The sequence below is a fragment of the Emydura macquarii genome, unplaced genomic scaffold, assembly GCF_026122565.2.
Source record: "Emydura macquarii macquarii isolate MOO-44397 ecotype Brisbane River unplaced genomic scaffold, CSIRO-AGI_Emac_v2 contig_2897, whole genome shotgun sequence".
NCBI classification, from domain to species: Eukaryota; Metazoa; Chordata; order Testudines; family Chelidae; genus Emydura; species Emydura macquarii.
The window spans coordinates 51,257,816-51,281,445 of NW_027133034.1; the positions used below are offsets into that span (position 1 = coordinate 51,257,816).

A 23,630-nucleotide genomic window follows, 5' to 3' on the forward strand; every position below is an offset into this window, starting at 1 on the left:
CTGCAAGGAAGAAACAGATTCTATCGGAGACAAAACTCTGTTGCCCCACAGTTTAGGGCTTCCACTAGACAGCAAGTTTGATGCCAATGTTGAGAGCCTGACAGAACCACAGTGATTTCTCTTTCTAATCTCTTCTCTCTTCTCCCCCACCCTCCTTTGGCAACTGCCTGTCATTTTGGGAAGCCTGGACTGGGATCTCCTCAGATTGGAGGGTCCCGGAGATTGTAAACATGGCATCTTCTATTCAATTCCAGTCCCTTTTCAGGGCCCCTTCTCACTAGATACTATTGAAGCAACAAGTCCCTTCTACAGCTGGGAAAAATGGAGGCTGTATCCTCAGAGTTCAAGGGCAGGGTTTTTATTTTTTATCCCAAAGAATAAAGGGGATTGGTGGCCCCTCCTTGATCTTTTGAATTCTCAACAGGTTCATCCTGCATTTCAAGTTCAGGATAGTGATCTTAGCCTCTAAATTCCCTCACTGGAATTTCTAGACTGTTTTGTAACTCTTAACCTGTAAGATGCCTATTTCAACATATCAATTCCACAGAAAGTACATAAGATTTCTGATGGGAAAATCTCACTGCGAGTATGGGTTCCTACCATTTAGTCTTTCCACAGCACTGAGGGTAATCATCAAGTGGTTGATAGTTGTGATAGCTCACCTGAGGAGATGGGTTCCAGATCTACCCATATCTCGATGACTGGCTGGTTTGTGGTGATCACTCCAGCAGATGACCAGCTTGATTCAAGTGATGTTAAAAGTTGTGGCTTTTCTGGGACTCAACTTTAGAGAAAAATCCAAATTTACTCTGACTGTGCATAGTTAATAAGAGCCATATTAGATTCCAGGTCTTCAAGAGCTTACTTTCCCCAGGAACACTTCCAGACAATAGTGAACTTCATTCACCAACTTCAAGATTACTCAAGAATCCAATGAAAGCCATTCCTCGGATTTCTGGGACACATGGCTTCATGCACTTATGTGATGCAGTTTTCCACGCTTCACCTCTGCTCTGTGCATGGGCAGTTGAAGTCAGTGTATCTGCCCTGTTTTATTTGACTGACTATGATTATGTACCAGACAGTATTTTAAGAGAAGATTGTACAAGCAGTGACTTCCTTGAGGAGACCGTTTTAGGTTGACTTGGGCCTCAAATTTAGGACTTATATGAAGTTTAAAATACATCCACAAATTTTTTTTAAATTCTAATGACAACTTTGTGTAAATGTTAGGTTTTTTTTTTTTTTTTTTTTTTTTGCCTTCCTCTGAAGCATGAGGATGCGGATCACTTGCCAGGATCATCTGAGTATCTCTGTCATTTCCCTGCCATTTAGGGGGCCTTAGGTGTTTGTGCATCTTGGTCCCCCTGTTCTCTGCACATAATAGTTTAATCTCTGGTGGGCTGCAATACATTTGGCTCATTAGTGTGTACGTGCTGGGTGGTGCTGGTGGCTTGTGATATACAGGTGGTTAGACTAGATGAGCTGGTGGTGCTTTCTGGCCTTAAACTCTTAAGACATTACCAGCTTCATTTGTAGTCCTAGACAATAAGTTGTGCTAAAGCACATGAACTAGAAAGTAAAATAGACTAGAAATGTAGGCCGCTATCCTGCAAGCTGCTCCACACAGGCAAACCCCTTCACCTATGTGGAAATGCAGTGACTTTATTAGGGCTCTGTATGGGCCCATGGTGTCCACTTATGCAGAGCAGCTTGAAAGGTCAGGACTTCGATTGTAAGGCCTTTATGGTAATGTCCCTGTCTTGTGTTTTTCTGCAATGCCTTTCTTATCTTTGTGGGTATTAAAAAATAACTAGAAAAATCAAAACATGATTCCTCTCTCTTGTCTAAATGGAGTGAAATGCAATAAGTAAATGGCATAATTGGTGAAAAGTAAATCAGACTTCATCTCCTATCTCCACTTATGGCTATGTCCCTAGTGCCACTATGCTTAAGGAAGCTCTTGGAAAGCAGTGATTATTGGGAGTGCACTGAACATCCAGAGTTGCGGTTGTCAAAGGGCTGTTCAGACTTGACTGGCTTAGTTCCTTCCTTAGTATGGCAACTATGCCATAGAACCTTTGCATGTCTAAGTGGATTTTCTTTGTGGGGGTGGTAGCAAAGGACAGGGCTAGCCATTAGCTGTAAATAGCCATCAAATTTGTTAGCAGGAAATTTTGAGCACACTTTCTGAAGCAATGTTTCTCTCCTCTCTTTATATAGCTGCTGGAAAAACACAAGAATACAGAAAGCATGGTTGAGCTGCTTGAACTGTATCAAATGGAAGATGAAGCCTACAGTAGTCTTGCTGAAGCTACCACAGAACTGTATCAATACCTACTACAGCCATTCCGAGATATGAGGGAACTTGCAATGCTCAGAAGACAGCAGATCAAGGTATAAACTTCTTATCAACAGATAAACTATGCTTTCTGCTTGCATATAAAATAGCATTGTAGCTTGAAACCAAGCCAGTTATAGACATGGATGTGGAATGTGGAATTTCATGTTTTAAAATCTGTTGTTGCTTGAGAATCTTCTGTCTGTATTAAACTATCTTTAGATGAGTGAATTTTAAAGCCTGCACCTGTTTTCCTCCGTCTACAACTTCTCTTAGAATGACTACATACTGTCATTGTCTTAAGTCTGTACCTAATGCATGCAGCTAACCATCATTTTGTTTAATTTTATGTGCTTGTGAACATTTTAATTCCACGTTCAAGTTCTTACTTAGTATATGAAGTTTACTGTCATGTGACTCACTGGAAGTATTAACTAATGTGTAAAAATAGAAGAGAACATGCTTTCTAAAATCTTTGTTACTGTTTAATTATTTAGCAAGTTTATTTTGGAGAATGACTTTTTTCAGTGACTTTCTAGTAAAAGCATTAGGAATAAGTTGCTAGTTAGTTAGGGTATGTCTACACTGCTGAGGCTTCAGGAATTGATACAGCGGGATCAATTGAGCGGGCTGTGTTGATCCTGGAAGTGCTCTCTGCTCGACACCCTTAATCCACCCCCCTGAAAGGAGTAAGTCTGCGTCAACCAGAGGGTGTCTCCCATCGACGCAGCACAGTGGAGATGCTGCGGTACGGCAGCATAAGTAAGTTGACGGAAGGTATGCAAGCTACATTAAGTAGCTTGCATGTCTCCCGTTGACCACTGGCGGCAGTGTAGACCAGGCCTCTGTCTGTGTTCAATGTTTCCATTAATTAGAATACTAACAATGTACTTTAAAAACTTATTTGGTCTAACACTAGTGGTCTTTTTTTAAATTAAGTTTTTACATCTTTTAACTCAAGAAAAAACATAGTCCGTTAAAGTCATTAAACGTTTTTATAGATGTTATTCTGTTTAAACTCCTTAGAAAATCTTATTGTCCTCATGTAGCGATTAATGAACCAAAAATAATCACGACACAGGTAGTTTCATCATTACAGTTGGTTGGAAATATTCTGCACTTTTGATAAAGTGAACAGCCCCTATTTCTAGCTCTGTAGACGTGTATTGTAGGTATAGGAGCCAAAATGAGGTATTTTAGTTTAATCTATATAGCGAATATGTTGTCGTTTTGTCTCATTATGATTCTTTCCATACATTTATCAACGGTACTTGGTGGCTTCAGATTTTTTTTAAAGAGGGGCGATTGCGGGAATGATTGATTAAAGAGCTTCCAAAAAGAGCTTTTTATTTTGACCTATTACTGTGCCTATAACTGAGGTAACTTTCAGGATCTCTAGCAGGCTGAAGACAACACAGTGAGTTAGTATATAGGTACTTGAACTTCTAATATTTTTTTTTTCCTGTTGGATAAATTTTAATGAACAGAGAATTCTGGTGCAGAGCTCAGAATTCTTATACAGCTGGAGATCATCAACGTTATAGTTAATAAAGCCTTCACTACAAGATAAATATTCCCTATTTTACTTAGCTCTTTAGTGGACAGGAAGAGGTGAGCTCTTGTTCTTTTGCTAAGCAAGAAAAGAGAAACTAATGCTTTAGCAAGGAGGAAGCTTTAACTGATGTTAAATCATTGTTAAAAGTAAATTAAAAATTACATACAAAAGATATTTTTTTATTAAACTCCAGGGTCTTGGCAGATTGTTTGCAACTACTGAATTGGAGAGCTTGAGTGGTACATAGTTGAGTCTCGTGAGGTGAATGTATGTTAAGGTCTCTTCCTAATTTGGAAAACTTTGAGGTATGCAAGTTAGTCAGCTGGATCTTGTGACAGAGAAAGATGCCATCTCTTGTTTTAATTTCATTGGTGGAAAGAAAGCAGTACTTGTATCTATGATGACAAATTATGTTCATCTTCATAGCTAGGGTAGAAGACTTTGTTTATAAATGAAACTTGTTGGCAATAAAGTTATTTACACTAACTCACAGCATATATAGTTCTGGAAAGCTTAGAAGTGGAGCAAAACTCCACTGGGTTGCTATAGCCTCTTGGAACTGGGGCCAGAGGCTTTCTTGAGCTCAGTAGAAATACTTCTGGAGCTCAGTATTTGAATGCCAATAGGAACTGTGGACACACAGTACAAATGCTACACCATTTTGTCTAAAGAAAATAGATAAAAGAGGTAAAATAATAAAGTCAGCTTGTATGAAACCCAGCTTCTGCAGACAAGCATGTCTGCAGAATAGTTGTAATAAATGTCATAACAGTTTAAAAAAAAATCTTAATTGTAACTACAGGTGGTACAGCTAGTGACACTTACAATTATGGTTGCCCCGCACAGTCCATTAAAAGACCCTGTTTTCAGTTGCTTATAGCTTTACTAAGCTTAAACTGTTTGGGCTGAACCTTTGGGCTGGGTATTTTGCCTTGAACTGGATTTATTTTTAAAAACGCTTCAGCTAAAACAATTCAGCTGTTTCAGAGAATGAGCCTAGGGAAAATATGTTGTTTTGTCTTTCCCAATGAAATAGCTATAAGATTAAAGTCTGGTGCCCCCTGTGATTAGGAGCAAAGGCCTGATATTTGCCTGGGAGGTTGCCCTGGTTTTGTGGATGTAAGTTTTGCATTTGCTGTGAAAATTTGGTGATACTTTAAGCCTTGGAAAAAATCTTAGTTCACACGTGCTGAGTAGAGACTTATTAGAGTTGGGCAGCTAAATTCTTCTGTAATTCTGTTTGCACTGAACACGCTCCTTCCCCTCATGGTACTTATCTGCAATTGACTGAGCATGATTCATCCCAGGTCTGTAGAGGTTGAGCAGGATTTTCCCTGCAGTTGCTCCTCTTGGCTTCTGTGGCACAAGGCTTGAAAACTGAGCAGGAAGACACTCTTCTGTGATCTCAATGCGCTCTCTTCTGGTGTCCAGGCAAGGCAAGAGGCACCCTGACTCAAATATAGCCCTGTCTACATTAGAAAATTGTATTGCTTTAGCTATACCAGTACAGATAGAGCAGTACAACCCTTCCTAGTGTGGACACAATTATGCTGGTATAAAACTTACACGGATAAAGCTAGTCTTATTAGTGAAGGGGAATCGCATGACTGAGACTCCTAAGCTCTATGATAATACAAATAATAAACTGGTATAAATTACCTTAATACTGCTATATCTGCAGTCACATTAGGGCTTTTTACTGGTAATAATTCAGACCCCTAAGAAATAGTTTACTGGTAAAACTTCTTTGCATATACCAGGCCTGAGAGAAGTGAGGAATTGGAGTGGGGGAGATGAAGGGTGTGGTGAGGGAGGTGGGGGTGGGGGGGTGCTGCCAATCAATCAGCTGTTCCGTGGGGCTCCCTTGCACATGGATCAGCAATTGGGCAGCTGCCTGGAGGGGCTGGCCCCTGAACAGCTGATCAGTGGCATAGGCTGCAGCAGGGATGGCCTCCAAACAGCTGATTTGGGTGCCCAAGAGCTGCAGGTGCATATGGGTGTGGATGACTACACTGTGGATGGTGGTAAGATGATTAGGACGGATGCAGATCAGATGCGGATCCACATTTGTGTATCCATACAGGGCTCTATCTATGGGGTATCCTCAAATAATTACAACACATACTCGATGGGGACCACACCCTGAAAGAAATCTATCCCAAACACCCTCTTCTGGCCTTCAAACAACCCCTTACCTCCCCAAGGTCATTAGAAGCAAGCTTTCCACAGACCAGGACACACCAGCTCTAAGCAGTCCAAGACTCTGCCATGACAACAGATGCAAAACCTATAGGTATATTTCCACTACTACAATGATTAATGCCCCTACAACACACCTTTCAAAATCTATGGGGATCCTACATGTGCCTATCACAACATGTGGTATACCTCATCCAGTATACTAAATGCCCCAATAACAACTATGTGAGTGAAACCAGGCAATCACTATGCTCTTGAATGAACTCACACAGAAAAATAATAAAAGACAAATACACCATATCGCTCATGAGCGTACACTTTTCACAAAATGATCACTCTGACCTCTCAATCCTCATTCTCAAAGGAAACCTGTACAACATCTTCAAAGGACAAGCCTGGTACTTAAATTCGTAACTTTATTAAGACTAGGCTTCTTAGCATCTAGCAAGGACACTGGATTTATGCTTTATTACAATGATCTAACCTCCCCCCCCCCTTTTTTTTTTTGTCCTGTGGTTGCAGTGGTGGTGTTAGAATCATAGAAGATTAGGGTTGGAAGGACCTCCAGGAGGTCATCTAGTCCAACCCCCTGTCAAAGCAGGACCAACCCCAACTCAGTCATCCCAGCCTGGGCTTTGTCAAGGCACACCTTAAAAACCTCTAAGGATGAAGATTCCACCACCTTCCTAGATAACCCATTCCTCACTCCTAGTACAAAGTTTTTCCTAATATCCAATCTAGACCTCCCCAGACTATTGCTCCTAGTTATGTAATCTACTACCACTGAGAACAGCCTAGCTCAATCGTCCCTGGAACCTCCTTTCAGGTAGTTAATGGCTGCTATCAAATCCCCCCTCATGCTTCTCTTGTAGCACTTCACCTTGAATGTCCCTTAGAATATGTGTTAACTACTGATGCTAATTCTGCTCCACCTTGTAGCTGTGACACTCACTCGTATTTAGTTGAGTACCTTTCCCAGATCTGAATAGCTCTGTGTAGTTTGAAAGCTTATCTTTCACCAACAGGTCTCTTCAAAGATATTACCTCACTCACCCTGTCTATCTATTTTGAGACATATCAGTTAAACCGTTTTTAATCCATTTAAAGTGTACTATGTTGATTTTTATATTATTCTAGTTTTTTAATCAAAATGTTGTGTGGTACTAAGTCAGTCACCTTAGAGAAGTCTAAATATATTATGTCAACACTATTACTTTTATCAGCGAAACTTGTAATAGATTAAAAAAAAAAAAAAAAAGATATCAAGTTAGTTTGACAGAATCTGTTTGCCATAAACCCATATTGATTTGCATTAATTACATTACCCTCCCTTCAGTTATTTTATTAATTGAGGCCCCTACCTGCCATACCATTATCTTGTCTGGGATCAATGTCAGGTGGACAGGCCTATAATTACCCAAGTTATCCTGTTTCACCTTTAAAAAAATTGGCACAACATTAGCTTTCTTCCAGTGTTTGGGAACTTTCCCAGTGCTCCAAATGATCTCTCATGACACGAGGAAATGGTGTGATATAACAAATTCAACCAGTGAAATATACTCTGATCATTTTACTGTTTAAACCATCCAGTCTGTTGTTCTGATTAACAGAGTTTGTATGCAAGTGAATGTTTAAATTCTGAATCATACTTTTTATATAGTCCTTTTTATTAATCCGAAGGATCCCAAAATGCTTTATAAATGTAAATCTAGAGTTCATAAGCTTTTGGGGTGACGGATGTGCTAAGCTATGATTTGAATGAAGGAAGGTGGCAATATAGTGGGATGAGACAATGAGGAGTGTAGGAAGATACAGCAGAACCCGGTTTATCTGATATAATTAGGACTGGGGCCAGATCAGATAATCAGAAATCCGGATAAACTGGAGAATGGGAAAGTACAGTGCTGCAGTGCCATCTAGCAGCCACAGGAGAGATCTCCTCCTTCTGGATTTGTGTGCATTGGTTGTCTGGTTAACAAGGAGCACCAGTTAATGGAGAATCGGAAAAGGCACATTGAGTGAGAGGAAACACACACACAGGGATAAATTGTGTGATGGGGTAGCGTGAAGGGGCAAAAGAGAGGATAAGTGTTGAACAGAGTTTGTGTTTGAAATAAAATTATGCAAGATGTTGAGGGAAGGAAGAGTGACTTAAGTGTCATGGGAAACAAAAGGGGAAGCCAGTAAAGGGACAAACGTTTTTTGGCATGGGTTTTCAGGAATCTTGCAATCCAATGTTTATCTGAATCTCTTGATCCAATGGAATAAGTTGTATTTATGCTTCCGCTGCTGCTATTTCTTCCCCAGCAGCAGTGAGAAACTTATATGATGGAAGTCAGGTTTTTTTCTGCTTTTGCTGGGGCTGTATCTGCAGAGGCTCCTCCCTTATTACTACTGTGGGATACTATGATATGGGATAGACTATGAAATGGTTGTCAAGTCTGGCTACAAATTTATGACTTTCAGTAAAAGGCGGTATGTTCCTGCTCTTTGTGACAGTTTATTGATTAACTGTAGTACAGTAATACACACTGACACTATTGTATGAACTATTGTGCAAATCTAGTGTAAGTCATGCTTAATTCTGGTCTTTTTTTTTTTAAACTATGAATGCTGCATGAAATATTAAGAAATCAAAATTTTTCTTTCTTTTGGTAGTCACAGTGATTTAGAACAAATTCACATGTGCATTGCCAAGCAGCAGTTTTACATTCAAGAGAAGGAAGACCAAACAATCTTATTCTTACACACCCTATTACTGTCTATAAGAAAGTGGCTGACCTTTTAATGTAGTAAGTTACTTGTGCATAAAACAATCCAGACAAAATTTTGACCCTGGTGTAAGCAGGTGAAATTCTAAATGGATATAGTTATATCGACTTATAACAGCTCTGAATTTGTCTATAAGTAGTTGAATGCTCTTCAGTTGCTCTTCAGCCTGTTGGCTGCTTTGTTCATATTTCCTGTTGTCTAATGCATCAAGTACCTTGTTCTTATGCTTTCTTTGTGACCTGTGCAAAATTAAGCTCTTAAATTGTATTCCCAATTTGCTAGTTTTTTTTAAATTATCAGCTTTATGGGAATAAAATAGTGCAATGTTCTCCTATACCAGTCTAAATATGTGTTCAAAATTGTGTGTGCGCGTGTGTGTGTATTATATATAAAATCTGTATGGGCATTGAAAACTGATGCTATTTAAATATTAACCCTTCATCTACAAAAGGCCTATAGGACATCTTAAAGCACTCACACACACCTTTTAAAAAGAAAACTGTCCCCCACACCCATTTTCAAGATCCCATATAACTAACAGATTATATATAGAATTAAGTTTAAATACATTTTAAAAATGAAGTGAAAATTTTATCTGCTAATGCCTGAGTTTAGGATTCTGGGTTTTTCAGTCAATGAAATCATAATCATCCTGAACAGCAGTTCTAGTGATTCTTTTCCAGGAAAAACACACAACTCTGAAATTGGAACTTGGAAGGTAAATAAAGGTTGAACTGATGTTCAACAGCTTCATCTTACTATGTATTTAATTTCCCTATATATTAAGGGTTTGAGGTCTTAAAGTTTAAATATAAGGGGGAGGAAAAAACCACATCATTACAGGTTTGTAATAAACACTACACTATTTTAAAGGTCTGGGCAGGTAGAGTGACATTATTCAGATACCTAGGTCTCTTTGTCAGAACTTTTACAGTACATTTGTGTGTACTATTTAAATATTGTATGATCATATAATTAAAGATGGTATAATTATGGATATGCATGAGATGGCAGAATTGTGCAGGCAGCTGTAAATCTGGCACTTCCTAACTTTTAAGTGTTTCACTTTCCAGACTAAGTAACATTCTCTTAACAAAGGGTTTTAAAATGCAGTTTCCTAGATTTCCTGAAGTGTGGGGGAACACACAATAGAACTTGTTTTTACAACTGTAACAATCCCTTATCATGCATCATCTGCAGGGTTTGAACCCTGGGCCTTGAGCATTGACTTCTACTACGTGAGCTACAGGACAAACTGTTAACTACTAACAAGAGAAGGCTGTCATCCCATTTTTTGGGGAATGGTCTGCTGGCGCAGTGTTCTAGGACCAAGGGATGGTTGGCAGGAAGACCTGATCTGTCTCTTACTCCTTCTCCCAACCCTTGGTGAGCTGAGGGAAATTCCATGCTCACGGATGTTCAGGGAAGCTCCAGCTGCATATGTTGCCATGAGAGGGAGTCTGGGAATGAGCTGTTATGGCTAGGCGGTGAATTTTCAGGAACTGGGAAGAGTGTTTATGGGGGCAGGGAGCCCAACCTGGTTTCTGCCCCATTTGATCACACTCAGTGAAAGGGGGCATGGGACACTGGGGCTATATGTAATTGATTTTGGGGAAGGAGGGGAACCTAGCCCAATTCTTCGAGTAGATGCAGACATATATTCCAAGTAGGTGTGCACATGCTGGAGCTGGAGACTTTTTTTTATTTAGCAGTACCCATAGAGGGGTGGGGCTCGTGTCTGTAGTCTCTCCTGGCTATATGAGGCAATGCTGCCCTGAACACGTCCCCTTTCTCCCCCACCCAGTTCCTTCTCATCACCCATTGCCTGGGGTTGGAGCTCTGTACAGTTGTAGCTTCACAACCTCGCAGTTTATCTTAATCTAGTTTTTTATTGTATATAGTTAGTGTTTAGGTAAGTTTTATAGAATGTAGTATAGTGTTAGTGGTAGTGCTCCCCAGTGAGGGTATCACAATACAGGGTTCAAGCATTCTCCTTTGTGTGGAGTGGCAATTCCTAACAGTCATCCCCACATGTGGCACTTGCTCTACTTCAGTGAAACCCACTTTAAGAAGCTCTGTTTGATCTGTACATCATTCAAGACAAGGACTCAAGTGGTGTGGGACCTTCACCTTAAGCAGGACCTGCTTGAACAGGCCATGAGTCCTGGCCTGGTACCAAGACACTCCTTGGGCTGCAGATAGTCCTCGTGCTCAGAAAGTGCTGCTGTCTCCCGTTCTGGGGAAGGGATCTCTCCGAAGAGGCACAAGAGTAGTTCTCTGTCCTCTGTGCCAAAGAAGAGCTTGCATAAAACCAATCGGGAGCACTCCAGGTCCTGGAGTGACTCTTCTGCCTCCCCTAAGAGCGTGGACTGGCATGATGCCAGCTCCAGTGCGCAGGATGGTGTGGGTGCTTCTGACCCTCCTTCAGTACAGGGTATGGAGGGCAGATACCCTGTACCATCGACTCTGGTTCTGATCATTGAGTATCTGGTGAGTCCGGCACCGATGGGAACGACAACAGCATTGACCGTGTCAGTGATGTTGGCATACCAGGCTGCGGCAGACCTACCCTGCTTCTTGGTCCCATCCTCACCGCTGGTCCAAAATTTCACAAGGCTGGAGCCCACAGTGGCACCCCAGTTGGAGCGTGCTTCTGAAGTCTCAGCACTGCACCATGAAGCACCTCTCTTGAGGGCTGGTACAGAGACAATACAGGGTTCTTCGGTATCGAGCCCTTCTTCCTGGGCACCAACACAATGCTGCAGATGGCTCCATGGAGGCTGTCGCTGCCCTCTACCTTGAGGCATGTGGGCACTCTGGTACCGTTGTTTGCATCAGGACTGACCTTGCCCATAGCACTGACCTTTTTGCCACTGGTGGTGCTGCCTGCCTTGGGGACACTAATCCTGACCTCGTTCTGAGTTTTGGATGACTGGATTACCTGTTGGCTCTCTTTGGAGTTGCTGCTTTCATGTCTCCTAGGTCCCAAGACTCCTATGCTTCAGAGTCAGACTCCTCATCCTCCTGCTCCACTTCATGTGTGGGAGTCAGAAGGTCACCGGTGGACCAACACTGGCATGGTTGGCATGTGCCTTGAGGTTGGGATGGAGGTTCCTGCCTCGGTACCTACTGGGTTACCAATGCCTTACCCATACCAGTGGCAGCCTTGGGCCCAGTGGGAAGCCCCTCACTTCTGAAAGTTTCACTTGTCATCAAAGACAAGAGTGAGATCCCCTGCTTGTGCGGCATTGGTGACTGCAGGCCAGCTGCAAATCCAGATGCCTGCAGTTCACTATCCCATGGAGCCACTGGAGTTTCCTTATCCAGAGATGCTGCCACCTCAGGAGCAGGATCTCCCTGTAGTCCAGGCAACATCATCCTCATCCCCAGATGATGTGATGTTACCTGGTTCATCCTCCCCTTCCATCCCAAAAGACTTGAGGGCATACCAGGACCACTTATGTTGGGTGGCCTTGTTCCTGGGTATTCAGGTGGAGTTTCTCCAGGAGAATACCCATAAACTTGTGGACATTCGCCAAATCTCTGTTCCTGGGAGAGTGGCCCTCCCGGTTTATGAGGTACTCCTCAATCCCACAAGAATTATTTGGTTAAGCCAGCCTTGGTACCGCTGGTGGCCAAGCACTTAGAGAAGCACTGTGTTGTGCCGGTGCAGGGATATGAAGGGCTTTATTCTCATCCAGGCCTGAACTCCCTGGTGGTCATGGCGGTCACAGGGCTCAATAGAGCAGATTCAAGTCCTTCCCCAAGGACAGAGACTTCAAGTGCCATCTTCTAGGCAGGAAGATATACACCTAATCTTCAGATGAGGATTGCAAACCAACAAGCTCTGTTGGCCAAATATTTACTTCCTCAAGGGGATGGCTATGGCAAATTTGAGGAGCAGTTGCCTGAGGCTTCTCAGGATGAATTTGTGGGGATTTGTTGCTGAGGGCTGCTTGGCAGCAAAAACTTCATTGCAATCCGCCATGGATGCAGTGGATACTTTGGCCAGGGTTATGGCCTTGGCAATTACTATGAGGAGGGCTTCTTGGCTCCAAAATTCGGGGATTGTGCTGGATGTCCAGCTATCTATTGAGGACTTGCTGTTCGATGGCAGGTCCTTGTTTTTGGACAAAATTGATGAAACCCTGCATTTCTTTAAGGATTCAAGGGCTACCATCAAGTCTTTTGTGGTGTGTATACCACCTGCAGAGATGCCATTACAAGGTGCAGCAACAGCAGCCCTAATGGCCACAGCAGCCCTTTATGTAGCCCTTCCCCTTCCCACCTCCCCGAGACAGAGAGACTACCCCAGGAAGAGGGATAGGTTTCACAAGAGGAAGCACTTTGCATACTCTCCTTTGGCGCCTGCTAAGCGCCTATTTTGATTCATTGGTTCAGAACACTGTTCTAGTTGTTGTTCTTCCTCTTTTTGTCACCCTCCCGTTTCTTTGGGGACAGGCTGGTCTGCTTTTATGATGCCTAGCAGAGACAACGCCCAGGGAGGGTCATGTACCACGCCCCCCCGCCTTTCCCCCCCATATTTCTGCAACTGCAGAGCTGTCCTTGTACAGCTTGCTCTGCTCAGCCCGGTGGTGGGGGAAGAGTGCTCTGTCCTTCTCTTGCAGCACTTCTCCCCAGCACTTACAGCTGGGTTGCCCGTTCCCCCCCAGCAGTTGGGCCTGGGTGGGAAGCAGGGGGGCAGTATGGAGCCACTTCTCACACCGGCTGACTCTGCTCAGGGTCTCTGCCTCTGTGCAGAGTAACGGCTGCCTGCAGAAGAGCCCGGGTGGGGAGGCGGCGACAGCATGACCCCTTCACTCCCTGCCCGGCCTGGCTGCTGGGGATGGGCTGAGTGAGCTGGAAACATGATGGTGGGGGTGCAGCAGGAAAAGGACAAAGTCCCTGCCCACCCAGGTAATGCCGATGGGGAGAGTGCAGGACCCAGGGTGGGGGGTTGCTCAGAGCAAGGAGTTGTTGGGGAAGTAATGACATACTTTTAAGTGCAAGAGCCTCTTCTTGCTCATTCAATTCCATCTGACCCCAGGTGGGAATAGGAACCTGCTGTGGCAGACAGACAGTATCATGTAATATCCTGAACAGACCATATGGAATTAAAATAAATGTAATTAAATCAAATTAAACCTGATTGAATTAGGCTTAATACCTTTGGGATACATTTTGTTAAAAACACAATTGTGTATGTGGTGTTGTGGCATTTTACGTACCTTCTCTCATAGGAAGGGGGGCATGCTAATGAACTTCCTCCATTATCAACTATTGAAGCTATCCCCCTGGAGACACAAGTTTATATACTAGTTCAAATTCTCCAGAGACCAACATCCCCTCCCCCTGCCCCCCCCCCCCAAAAAAAAAAAAAAAAAAAAAAAAGAAGATATTTTGGTTAAGTAGCCTGAATTTAACTCAGGGCTTTCTTTCTGATCCAGCAAATGAACAGGACTTCCTGTCCACAGAGGGCCCCAATCCTTAGGGAAGGATTGGAAGGGCCTGGCCTACTAAAGCGTTATAAAACTGTGTGCTTGTTCAGAGCTTCAGCTCAACACTTGTAACCAAAGGAAATGCCTAGTGTGGGCTGCTGAAAGACTTTTTTTGCTGAAGCCTGTGTTAGAAGTGGGATGAACTCTGTTAAGCTTAGTAGCATGGGTGCAGGTTCTTTTATTTTCTCTGTAAGGCTTTGTCCCTTAAGAATAAAGGAGGCTTGCTTAGAAAGAGCTGTGTGGTAACTTATATATGTAGCAATCACTCTATCCGTCTCTGAAGAGAAAGCAAGCAGGTCTGTTTAGGTAGATTGGGAAATACACAGTGAAGGCAGGAAACTGTTCAGCCTGGATATACACTTCTCAGAAGGGAGTGAGACATGGGTCTCCACCAAAGAGAGGCAACTGCTGCGTTGCTAGAAGTCTGAGATTGCCTGTCCTGGCTGGACCACTGAATAGAGATGCAGTTGCCCTGAACTGTGTCTCCTGTCTTCAGTTAGTTTTCTCTGAATAACTAAGCAAATGTCTTCTCAGAAATGTATTCATAGTAGTCAGCAGTGCTTGCTTATATGTTCCACTTTACTCTGAAATAATGAATTGAAACATCTCTATTTTCTTTGACTTAAGCTCTGAAGGTGCTGACTTAAGCCCGTATTTCTTCCACCACCTTTCTTCCCTAGAACCACAGCTTCTGAAGTCCTTGTAATTACCCTTGTTCCAACACTTCTTTCAGGGTAAGATAATAGCAAATTAGGCATTAAAAACCTCCAAAAGTAAAGATATAGCTGAGGATAGGATAACTTCTTCCATGCTTCATTGGATTTGGATTCTGCAGAAAGTGGTTAAATCTTTTAGAAAGGATTAGCTGGAACATCCAGTTAAGAAAATGGTCACCATGTTGGATATTGCAGATTTGGTAAGGGCTCCACCTGGAATATAACTTTTTTGTTAAGAGGGTTCATCTGTCTCTGTTCTGCAACTCTTATAGCACAACTGTGGAAAATTTCAGCCTGAAATATAAAAATTTTGAGAAAAATCTAGGCAACTGAAAAGGCCTCTGTGAACAGAAACATTTTAATTATAATTATAGGGTTCCTTCATTTATAATTAAAACAAAACAAACTTTTTAAACTGAATCAACAAGAGATCCATTTGCATAGGCCAAGTAACTTCACTGCTGTTAGCCTTGTCCTTCCTAACCCCATCTCTTCCTATTCCCGCTTTCACGGTCATATCTAAATTAGGCTATAGTCGTTTTGATTATAACTTTCTGTTCTGTACAATCCCTGCTGCACTTTGGGGACTATAAAATAAATTAGGGAAGGTGCTGTCACCAGAAAATGTAGTTTAGGAGAAAAATTGATCCCTCAAAAAGAAGCTGCAGAGCATTGTGACTGTACTGCAGACTGTGGTGGCATGTATACATATATTTGAGCTTCCCTTGCTTTAGCTGTAGAAGTATACTCTGTTTAACAGACACAGATGAAGGGATAATATACCAAGCAAAAGTCTTCAGAACTCTTGCTTCTGCTTGATATGTGCTTATAACTAGCTGCTTCGCCCATCCTCAATTCCTTTTTTAAGCTCTTAATTAAGATGAACCTGTAGGTTTGGAAGATTGACATTGTTTTATTTGGGCCCACATAAACCATCTAAAGAGTAAAAAGTGTTAACATGACCCTGAAATTGTCTGACATGAAACAGTTTTAAATACGGTTTGGTATAAAGAGATCTCAGGCTGCTTAGTTCCATGGCAAACACATCATTACAAATCCTTTAATAAAATATTAAGATTCTGAAAAAAGGAAAAACAGATAATTTGGAATGTAAAATATTAAATAAGACTTTCATTTTAACAACATCCCTGGTTCCCATTTCTTTAACTATAGAGAGACTTCAGAAGGAAACCCCCTTGTTTGACAATCTCTGAGGTTATATTAAAGATGGTAATAACTGTCCTTTTGGGGGAAAAGAAAAAAAAGTAGTTGAGCTGGGCTATTGCTTTTATTGTCCGTTCCTGTTTCCTAGAAGACAAACACACATGAAAGGGGAAAGAAAAGAATAGCAAAGATAGAAAATACAGCTTCTGTCTTGTGTTGACTCTCTCCCTTGTGTTGCAAGGATAGGAAAGAGAAGAAATAAGATGAGGAAGGAAAAAGACTGTGTATGTCTGTCAGAGAGAGAGATGGAGAAGAAGTCTCACATCCCTGGTGGTGGTCAGAATTTAACTGAAGCTGGTAGAGGTGGTGATGTCATCTGAGTCCCTCTCCTTGCCTGGTCTGTTCAGGATGTCTCTTGGAATCAAGACAACGAAGGCCCAGTGATGTGTTACAGTTGATCCCAGGAGATAGCGGGGGGAGCAGCCATGTTGGGGAAGAAACAAACTTCACCTTCTTTCAGTCAGTATGTGTCCGCCTTTGCTGCTTCTCTGTCAATTTTCCTCTGTCTTTCTTTTTAAGGACCTCAAAAGAGACCAATGGCATAATAGTCCATCTTCTCATTATTTTGTCTACCAGTAGGCCTGATTTCCAACACACGAATTTTGGTTTATTGACTCTCACTTTTCATGTTTACTAGGCATGATCTTAAAGTTCTTGAGTTACATCAGTTGGAATAATTCAGTTTCACTTTTTGCATCTTTTCCCATCAATGTTTGTTGTTTACAGGTTATCGTGACATTTTATACACTTTCACTCACTTTTCACTCTTGAGATCACAATTAGGATAAATTTGTAGGGCAATTGTTACCACACCACTCTGTAGATACATAAGTCTGTCAGACGCAGTAAATTGTTTGGTGACTCATTTGAGAAAATTGATCAAGCCGGGAAGCATAGGTTCTCAATAAGTTGCAACTTTCTTAAAAGGAAAGACGGTCTATCAAATCTGTCACTTCAGAATGTTAACATTCAGTAATAAATGACTCGCTGACTTGTTTGCTTTCTGGGACTGATTCTCCAATTTTTAGAATAAGATGTTAATCTTAAGACCCTTTCCAGAACAGTCAGATTTAATTTAAGATGTCTTTCTAATCTGAAAAGAGGCTATGCAAAAATGGCATGATATTACTCAATATATCCTGCCCCCAGGGTGTATTCAGAATTGATGTGCTTACATAATGGCAAAATTTGTATTGCTTTTTACTCCTGGTAGCACTGCAGAACCACAATGTTTCAGGGAGAGTAAATGGATTCTGTTTCTGTACATGAAGATAATTGTTTACAAGTCCACTGAATGCAATGGCAATACACAGGTGTTACTGCAGGGCACAATTTAAAGGCAATGTTACACTTGTGTAAGTAAAAATCCAATTTGTCCTATAGAAACTCTTGCTATTCGTGGAAGAGTCAGTTGGGGAGGAAGGATAGTCTAATGTATAGAGTACTGAACTGGGAAATTGGGTTTAATTTCTGGCTTAACCAAAGACGTACTTTGGGACGTGGGCAAGTCAGTTAATCTATTCTACGCCCTTTTTTGTGTCAGGCAGAGGGAGAATTGAACCCACATCCTAGGAGAGTACTCTAATCGCTGAGCTAAAGGTTATAAGGGAGGTTCTTCTCCCCCTCAATATTCATCCCTCAAAATCTTTTCTGAACATAGCCCTCTGGCATTTGTCAAAATGCCAGACAGCTAAATAAAGTTGTCTTGAAATGGGTTGAAACAGAACGTTCTTCGAGTGTTTCCTCGATTCCACCCAAACCAGACCGCTCCCACTAGAGGCCAGGTTCCTTACCATATTGAAACTTATAGCCCGCTTATCAGTGCGTCCCTTCACCACAGTGAGAGCATGTCTCAGGCTGTTGGGACACATGGTAGCTTGCACTTGTGTGATCCAGCACTTGAGGTTACACCTCAGACTTCTGCAGATGTGGCTGGCAACAGTATACTCACCGATCAGACACCATCTGGACATGGTCCTCACAGTCTCTCAGCCAATACTCACTTCCCTATCATGGTGGTCAAAACCGCATCACGTGTCAGAGGGTCCCCTTTGCAGCACCATGGCTGACGTTGTTGCTGGTGTCAGATGCTTCAGATCTAGGGTGGGGGACCCACCTCAAGACCGAGGGCCTTTGGTCCAAGGAGGAGCTGGCATTACACATAAATGTCAGGGAGCTCAGAGCGACCCCAGGGGCCTGCAAGGTGTTTCTTCCCCAGCTGTCCAGCAAGGCAGTGCAAATATTGACAGACAGTATGGCCTCAATGTACTACATCAACAAGCAAGGGGGAGCCTGGTCCCCAGCCCTTTGCCAAGAGGCTGTCCATCTATGGGACTTCTGCGTGGGTCATGCCATCCTCCCAGAGGCTGTGCACCTCTTGGGGGTCAGGAATACGTTAACAGATCACCTCAGCAGGTCTTTTTCTTCTTTCCAGGAGTGATCCTTACACCCAGAGTTTGCCATGTCCATCTTCCAAAGGTGGGATACTCCCCAAGTGGACCTCTTTGCTACCAGTTGGAACAGGAAGAGTCATTGCTTCTCTTCCCTACAAGGACTCGACCGTGGCTCACTTTCCGATACCTTTCTTCTACCATGGTTAGGTGACCTGATGTATGCCTTCCCACCAATTATCCTCATGCACAAAGTCCTCATAAAGGTCAAGACAAGAGGAACAAAGCGCATGTCATACTGATAGATCAAGCAGCATCCCAAACCAGTGATGGTATGGCCATGCTAGAGCTAGCAGTTGGCCCCCCCTTGGGCCCTTCCATCCCAGCCAGATGTGATCTCTCAAGATCCTAGTTGACTACTGCACCCACAGCTAGCCTCCCAACACCTGATGGATGCTCCATGGCTAAGTATGAGGGAATGTTCCTGCTCCACTCAGGTCTTGTTGGGAAGTGGAAAACCCTCCACTAGCACGTCATACTTAGCCAAGTGGAAGCGCTTCACCTACTGGGCATCTGATTGAAATATCTCTCTGACTAAATCATCTATTCAAGCCATTTGGGATTACTTGCTGCATCTGAACCGACACGGTCTAGTCTTATCATCAGTTAAGGTACACCTGTCAGCCATATCGGCCTTTCACCCTTTGATCCAGGCCAGATCAGTGGTCTCACATGAGACGACAGCCAGATTTCTCAAAGGCCTGGAGAGGCTGTTTCCTCCAGTATGAGACCTGATTCCTCGGTGGGACCTCAACCTGGTCCTATAAAGGCTCACTGGGCCCCCTTTTGATCCCCTCTCTTCTACACCTATCTTGGAAGGTTGCTTTCTTGGTGGCAATTACTTCAGCAAGGTGAGTCTCGAAGCTGAAGGCCCTGGCTTCTGAACCCCCTTACGTGGCTTTCTATAAGGCAGTGTTTCCCAACCAATGTGCTGTGGCACAGTGGTATGCCGTCAGGCCTGAGCAGGTGTGCCATGGAATTTTTTGAAAAACTATTTGAGTTCTGGATTGGCTCATGAATATTCATGAGTTCCTTTGGAAACTACATGATGGTGTGCCTCAAAATAATTAAAGGTATCAAGGTGTGCCATGGCAGAGAGAAGGTTGGGAACCACTGGTATAAGGACAAGGTCCAGCTGCCCTCACCCAGCATTCTTGCCAAAGGTGATATCGCTATTCCATGACAACCAGGCTATTTTCCTGCCTGTCTTCTTTCCAAAGCCCCACAACTCAAATAAGCAATTTGCTGAAAAATGTTGTCCAGTTCTACGTCGAAGTACAACTCCAATTGACTTTAGACTGCCAGCCTTGATGAGGAATATGTATAGCCTTCCTGGTTGAAGCATTTAAGCTGTTTTGAATTGTCAAAGATGGCTTTGGTTGCAATGTAGTATGAGCTATTGGTTTACCAATTTTTTTTGTTTGAGTGTATGTTTGCATAGTAAGAAAGTTAGTGAGGCCATGGACTTGTTTTCTTTTTTCTTTTTAATAAAATCATGATTTTTATCCACTTTGGTTGACTGTAACTAGCTGTCATTGACAAAATAGGGACAACTTTAATTTGTTGATATTAATGATGAACTGATTTATTTTCAGATCTCCATAGAGAATGATTACTTAGGCCCCAGGAGAATTGAGAGTCTACAAAAGGAAGATGCAGATTGGCAGCGGAAAGCCCACATGGCTGTCCTTTCTATTCAAGATCTTACTGTTAAGTACTTCGAAATAACAGCCAAAGCACAGAAAGGTAACCATTTTCCACTGTCTTATACTTTTCACATAAAGATTATTTGAAATCTAAGTTTAATTGTAATAGTTCCTATTTTTAAGAAAGGGGGAAAAAAGTGATCTGTGTTAGAAATAACCAAACAGGTTGTCCCTGGGGCGGATTGGGGAGATGGAACTCTTTATTGCCTGCTCGTTCCACCTCAATGCCACGAGTGAGTGATGAAGGGATTACTTTACAATCCTTTTATCCATAACAGTATGTAAATGTATACATTTCCAGCAACTCCCCATAGACCCTTATTTGGTTACATTGACACCTATAAAATGAATATTAACAAGTACATAATTAATACAATTATACCCATCCCTGTTTGTTGTTTACAGGATTACCATACAGAGGGCAGGCACATCACCTTAAAACCTATAAATTTTACACTAACATTCTTTGAAGTAAAGGTATGCCAGGGGGAGAAGGAAGATAATACTTTCTTCCCACCAAAAGGCCCTGCACAAAAATGGTGATAATTATTTATTAGCCTCATCCCTGGCACAGATGGCCAGGAAAGGAGGAAAAGAAGAAAAATAACAGACTAACTAGAATTCACACCAATTAACAGAAACAAGTTTTGCCTGTGTCTTGACCCTGTTCCCAGTAGCTTAGGCCTGACCACTTGTCCAGTTTTTAACTCTTTATTCTCCCACAATCTGGGAAACTACTGGCCTGTTAGGCCTCAATTGTATGCAAAGTCTTGGAACAGATATTGAAAAAGACAATGTGTTGGGCCGGGATCCATTCACATACCCACAGCTGGGCACCCAATAACCATACCAGTGAAGACTAGGATTCAATCTCTTCAGTGCAAAGCTATTTATTGGAAAGCAGATATCACAGACAAACGGAAAAGGCTATACAATGCCTCTCCTTAGTAAGCCTCAATTCACCAAGCATAAACCCTCATTAACTATGCTGGCCCCACATAGCATCCTAATTAGCAAACAAAGCAGGTACAGATACCAATTCTAGATGGAGACTGTTTGTTTGTTTGTTTGTTTGTTTGTTTCCTTTTGGTTCCTTTGGGTACTTCCATCTGTTTTCTGAGTCCCCCTTAGCAAGGTCTTGGCTACCCTGACTTTCTGGTTCTTCTCCTTCTTGAGTACCTGATCTATTTAATGGTCTCTTATGGTAGGGTGTTGGCTACCTGACTTTAGAAACAAAGTCCCTCTTCAGATGTTAATTGTAATGTCTGTCTCTATGGCATGTGATATTCCCCAGTATTTATACTCTTTTCCCAAAGGAGTCGCATATTCCCAAAATACGCTCTGCTAGCACTTATTTAGCATATCATGATTATTTATAACTTGTTTTTCTAATTAATTTGGGGAGGGACAACAGGGATTGGCTGACATGTACATTTTGTCAGATAGTCACCCGTGCACCTGATGATGTGCTGTTCTACAAGGTCAGTTGACCCAGGTCAGTTAGTCCCAGATTCACCATTACACACACCCACATGTATACACTAGGTGAACTGGCCATTGGCTGACCATGGTAGTTGATCTATCACATCAGCACACCTACATACAAAGGGCCCTGGATAAATATTTATGGCTTATATCAGTGCCAAGTGCCAGTTCTGTATTTTTAGTGATTTGCCATATAATCTGTCTAGTGCTAAAAGGTCTTGCTCCCATAATCCTTTAGCACTCAGATTTACCAAGCTTTACTGATTTATGTCAATCACAGTGATTTATAGTAATTTAATACTATCCCAACAAAGTAGTTAAGAACATGGAAGTTAACAGTAATTGGAGTAAAATACAACATGGTTTTATGAAAAGTAGATCATGCCAAACCAACCTGATCACCTTTGAAAAGATAACTGATTTTTTTTTTAGACAAAGGAAATGCAATAGATCTAATCTACCTGGGTTTCAGTAAGGCATTTGATACAGTTCCACGTGGAAAATGGTTAGTGAAATTGGAAAAGATGGATATTAGTTTAACACCGCCACCCCCCATCCAGGATACTGCAGCCCACCCCACCATTGTCCTCCCCAGACCCACACTCCCACCCCTATGCATGGACTCACTTGCTCCGCTTCGCAAATACCTCCCAGGGATCCTCCCCACATGATGGATAGCGTCCCCCTCTCCCCATATATCCCCCTGCACGCCATTGTACTCCCCAGGCCTCCACTCCCACTCCCGCACATGGACTCACCTGCCTTCCTTGGCAAATGCCTCCCTAGGATCCTCCCCCCACGCTGGATAGCGTCCCCCTCTCCCCACATACCCCCCTGCAACCCTCAAGTCCTGCACTTCCAGCCCCTCCTACGGGGCCACAGCTCATTGTGCTGCTGCCACCCCCTGATCCCCGATCACCCTCCAACCCCCCCACTGCATATCATCCCTGGATATTGTATTACTGTGCCTTGTAAACCCTGACCGTTGCTTTTTTGTTTTTTGCTTAAACATTTTCTAATAAAACGTTTAAATCTGAAAATTGAAAGGTGGATTCGGAACTGGTTAAAGAAGAAACTATAACGGGTCATACTGAAAGATGAATTTTCAGGCTGGAGGGAGGTTACTAGTGGAGTTCCTCAGGGATCGATCTTGGGACCAATCTTATTTAACCTTTTTATTACTGACCTTGGCATAAAAAGTGGGAGAGTAAATAAATAATAAAATAAAACTTTAATAATAAAATGTACAGATGATACAAAGTTGGGAGGTATTCCCCGTATGGAATATTATATGAGAAGATCCTGGATGACCTTGTAAAGTGGAGTAATAGAAATGGGATGAAATTTAATAAGGCAGAGTGCAAGGTCATGCATTCAGGGGCTAACAACAAGAATTTTTGTAATATACTGGGGTCATATCAGTTGGAAAAGACAGAGGAGGAGAAAGACCTGAGTGTATGTAGCATGGGGTCAGGTCCAGCTTTGCGGTTGTGGCCCTTCCTCAGGCCCAGGCTCGGAGGAAGGCCACTGCACCTTCCTACAAGGGGAACGTTAGCATCTGGTATGAGTCTATCGCCCCGGCCCTGAGGCAGGGCGGGCGAGCAAGCAGTGTCCTCTAGTCAGGAGAGCAGAGGATGGTAATCACTCCCTGGGTGGCGAGGACAAGGGTAAGGGGAGGGGGACG

The 23,630-nt window shown here is 42.6% G+C and overlaps 1 protein-coding gene across 1 annotated transcript in view; it reads left to right on the plus strand.

The window, feature by feature from the left end:
• Window positions 1-23,630, plus strand: part of JMY (junction mediating and regulatory protein, p53 cofactor) — a 120,028-nt gene that overhangs the window by 21,794 nt on the left and 74,604 nt on the right. The window contains exons 2-3 of the mRNA XM_067568754.1: window positions 2,224-2,397; window positions 20,351-20,501. Of these exons, the coding sequence (XP_067424855.1) occupies window positions 2,224-2,397; window positions 20,351-20,501 (325 nt within the window). The remainder of the gene's footprint in view (window positions 1-2,223; window positions 2,398-20,350; window positions 20,502-23,630) is intronic.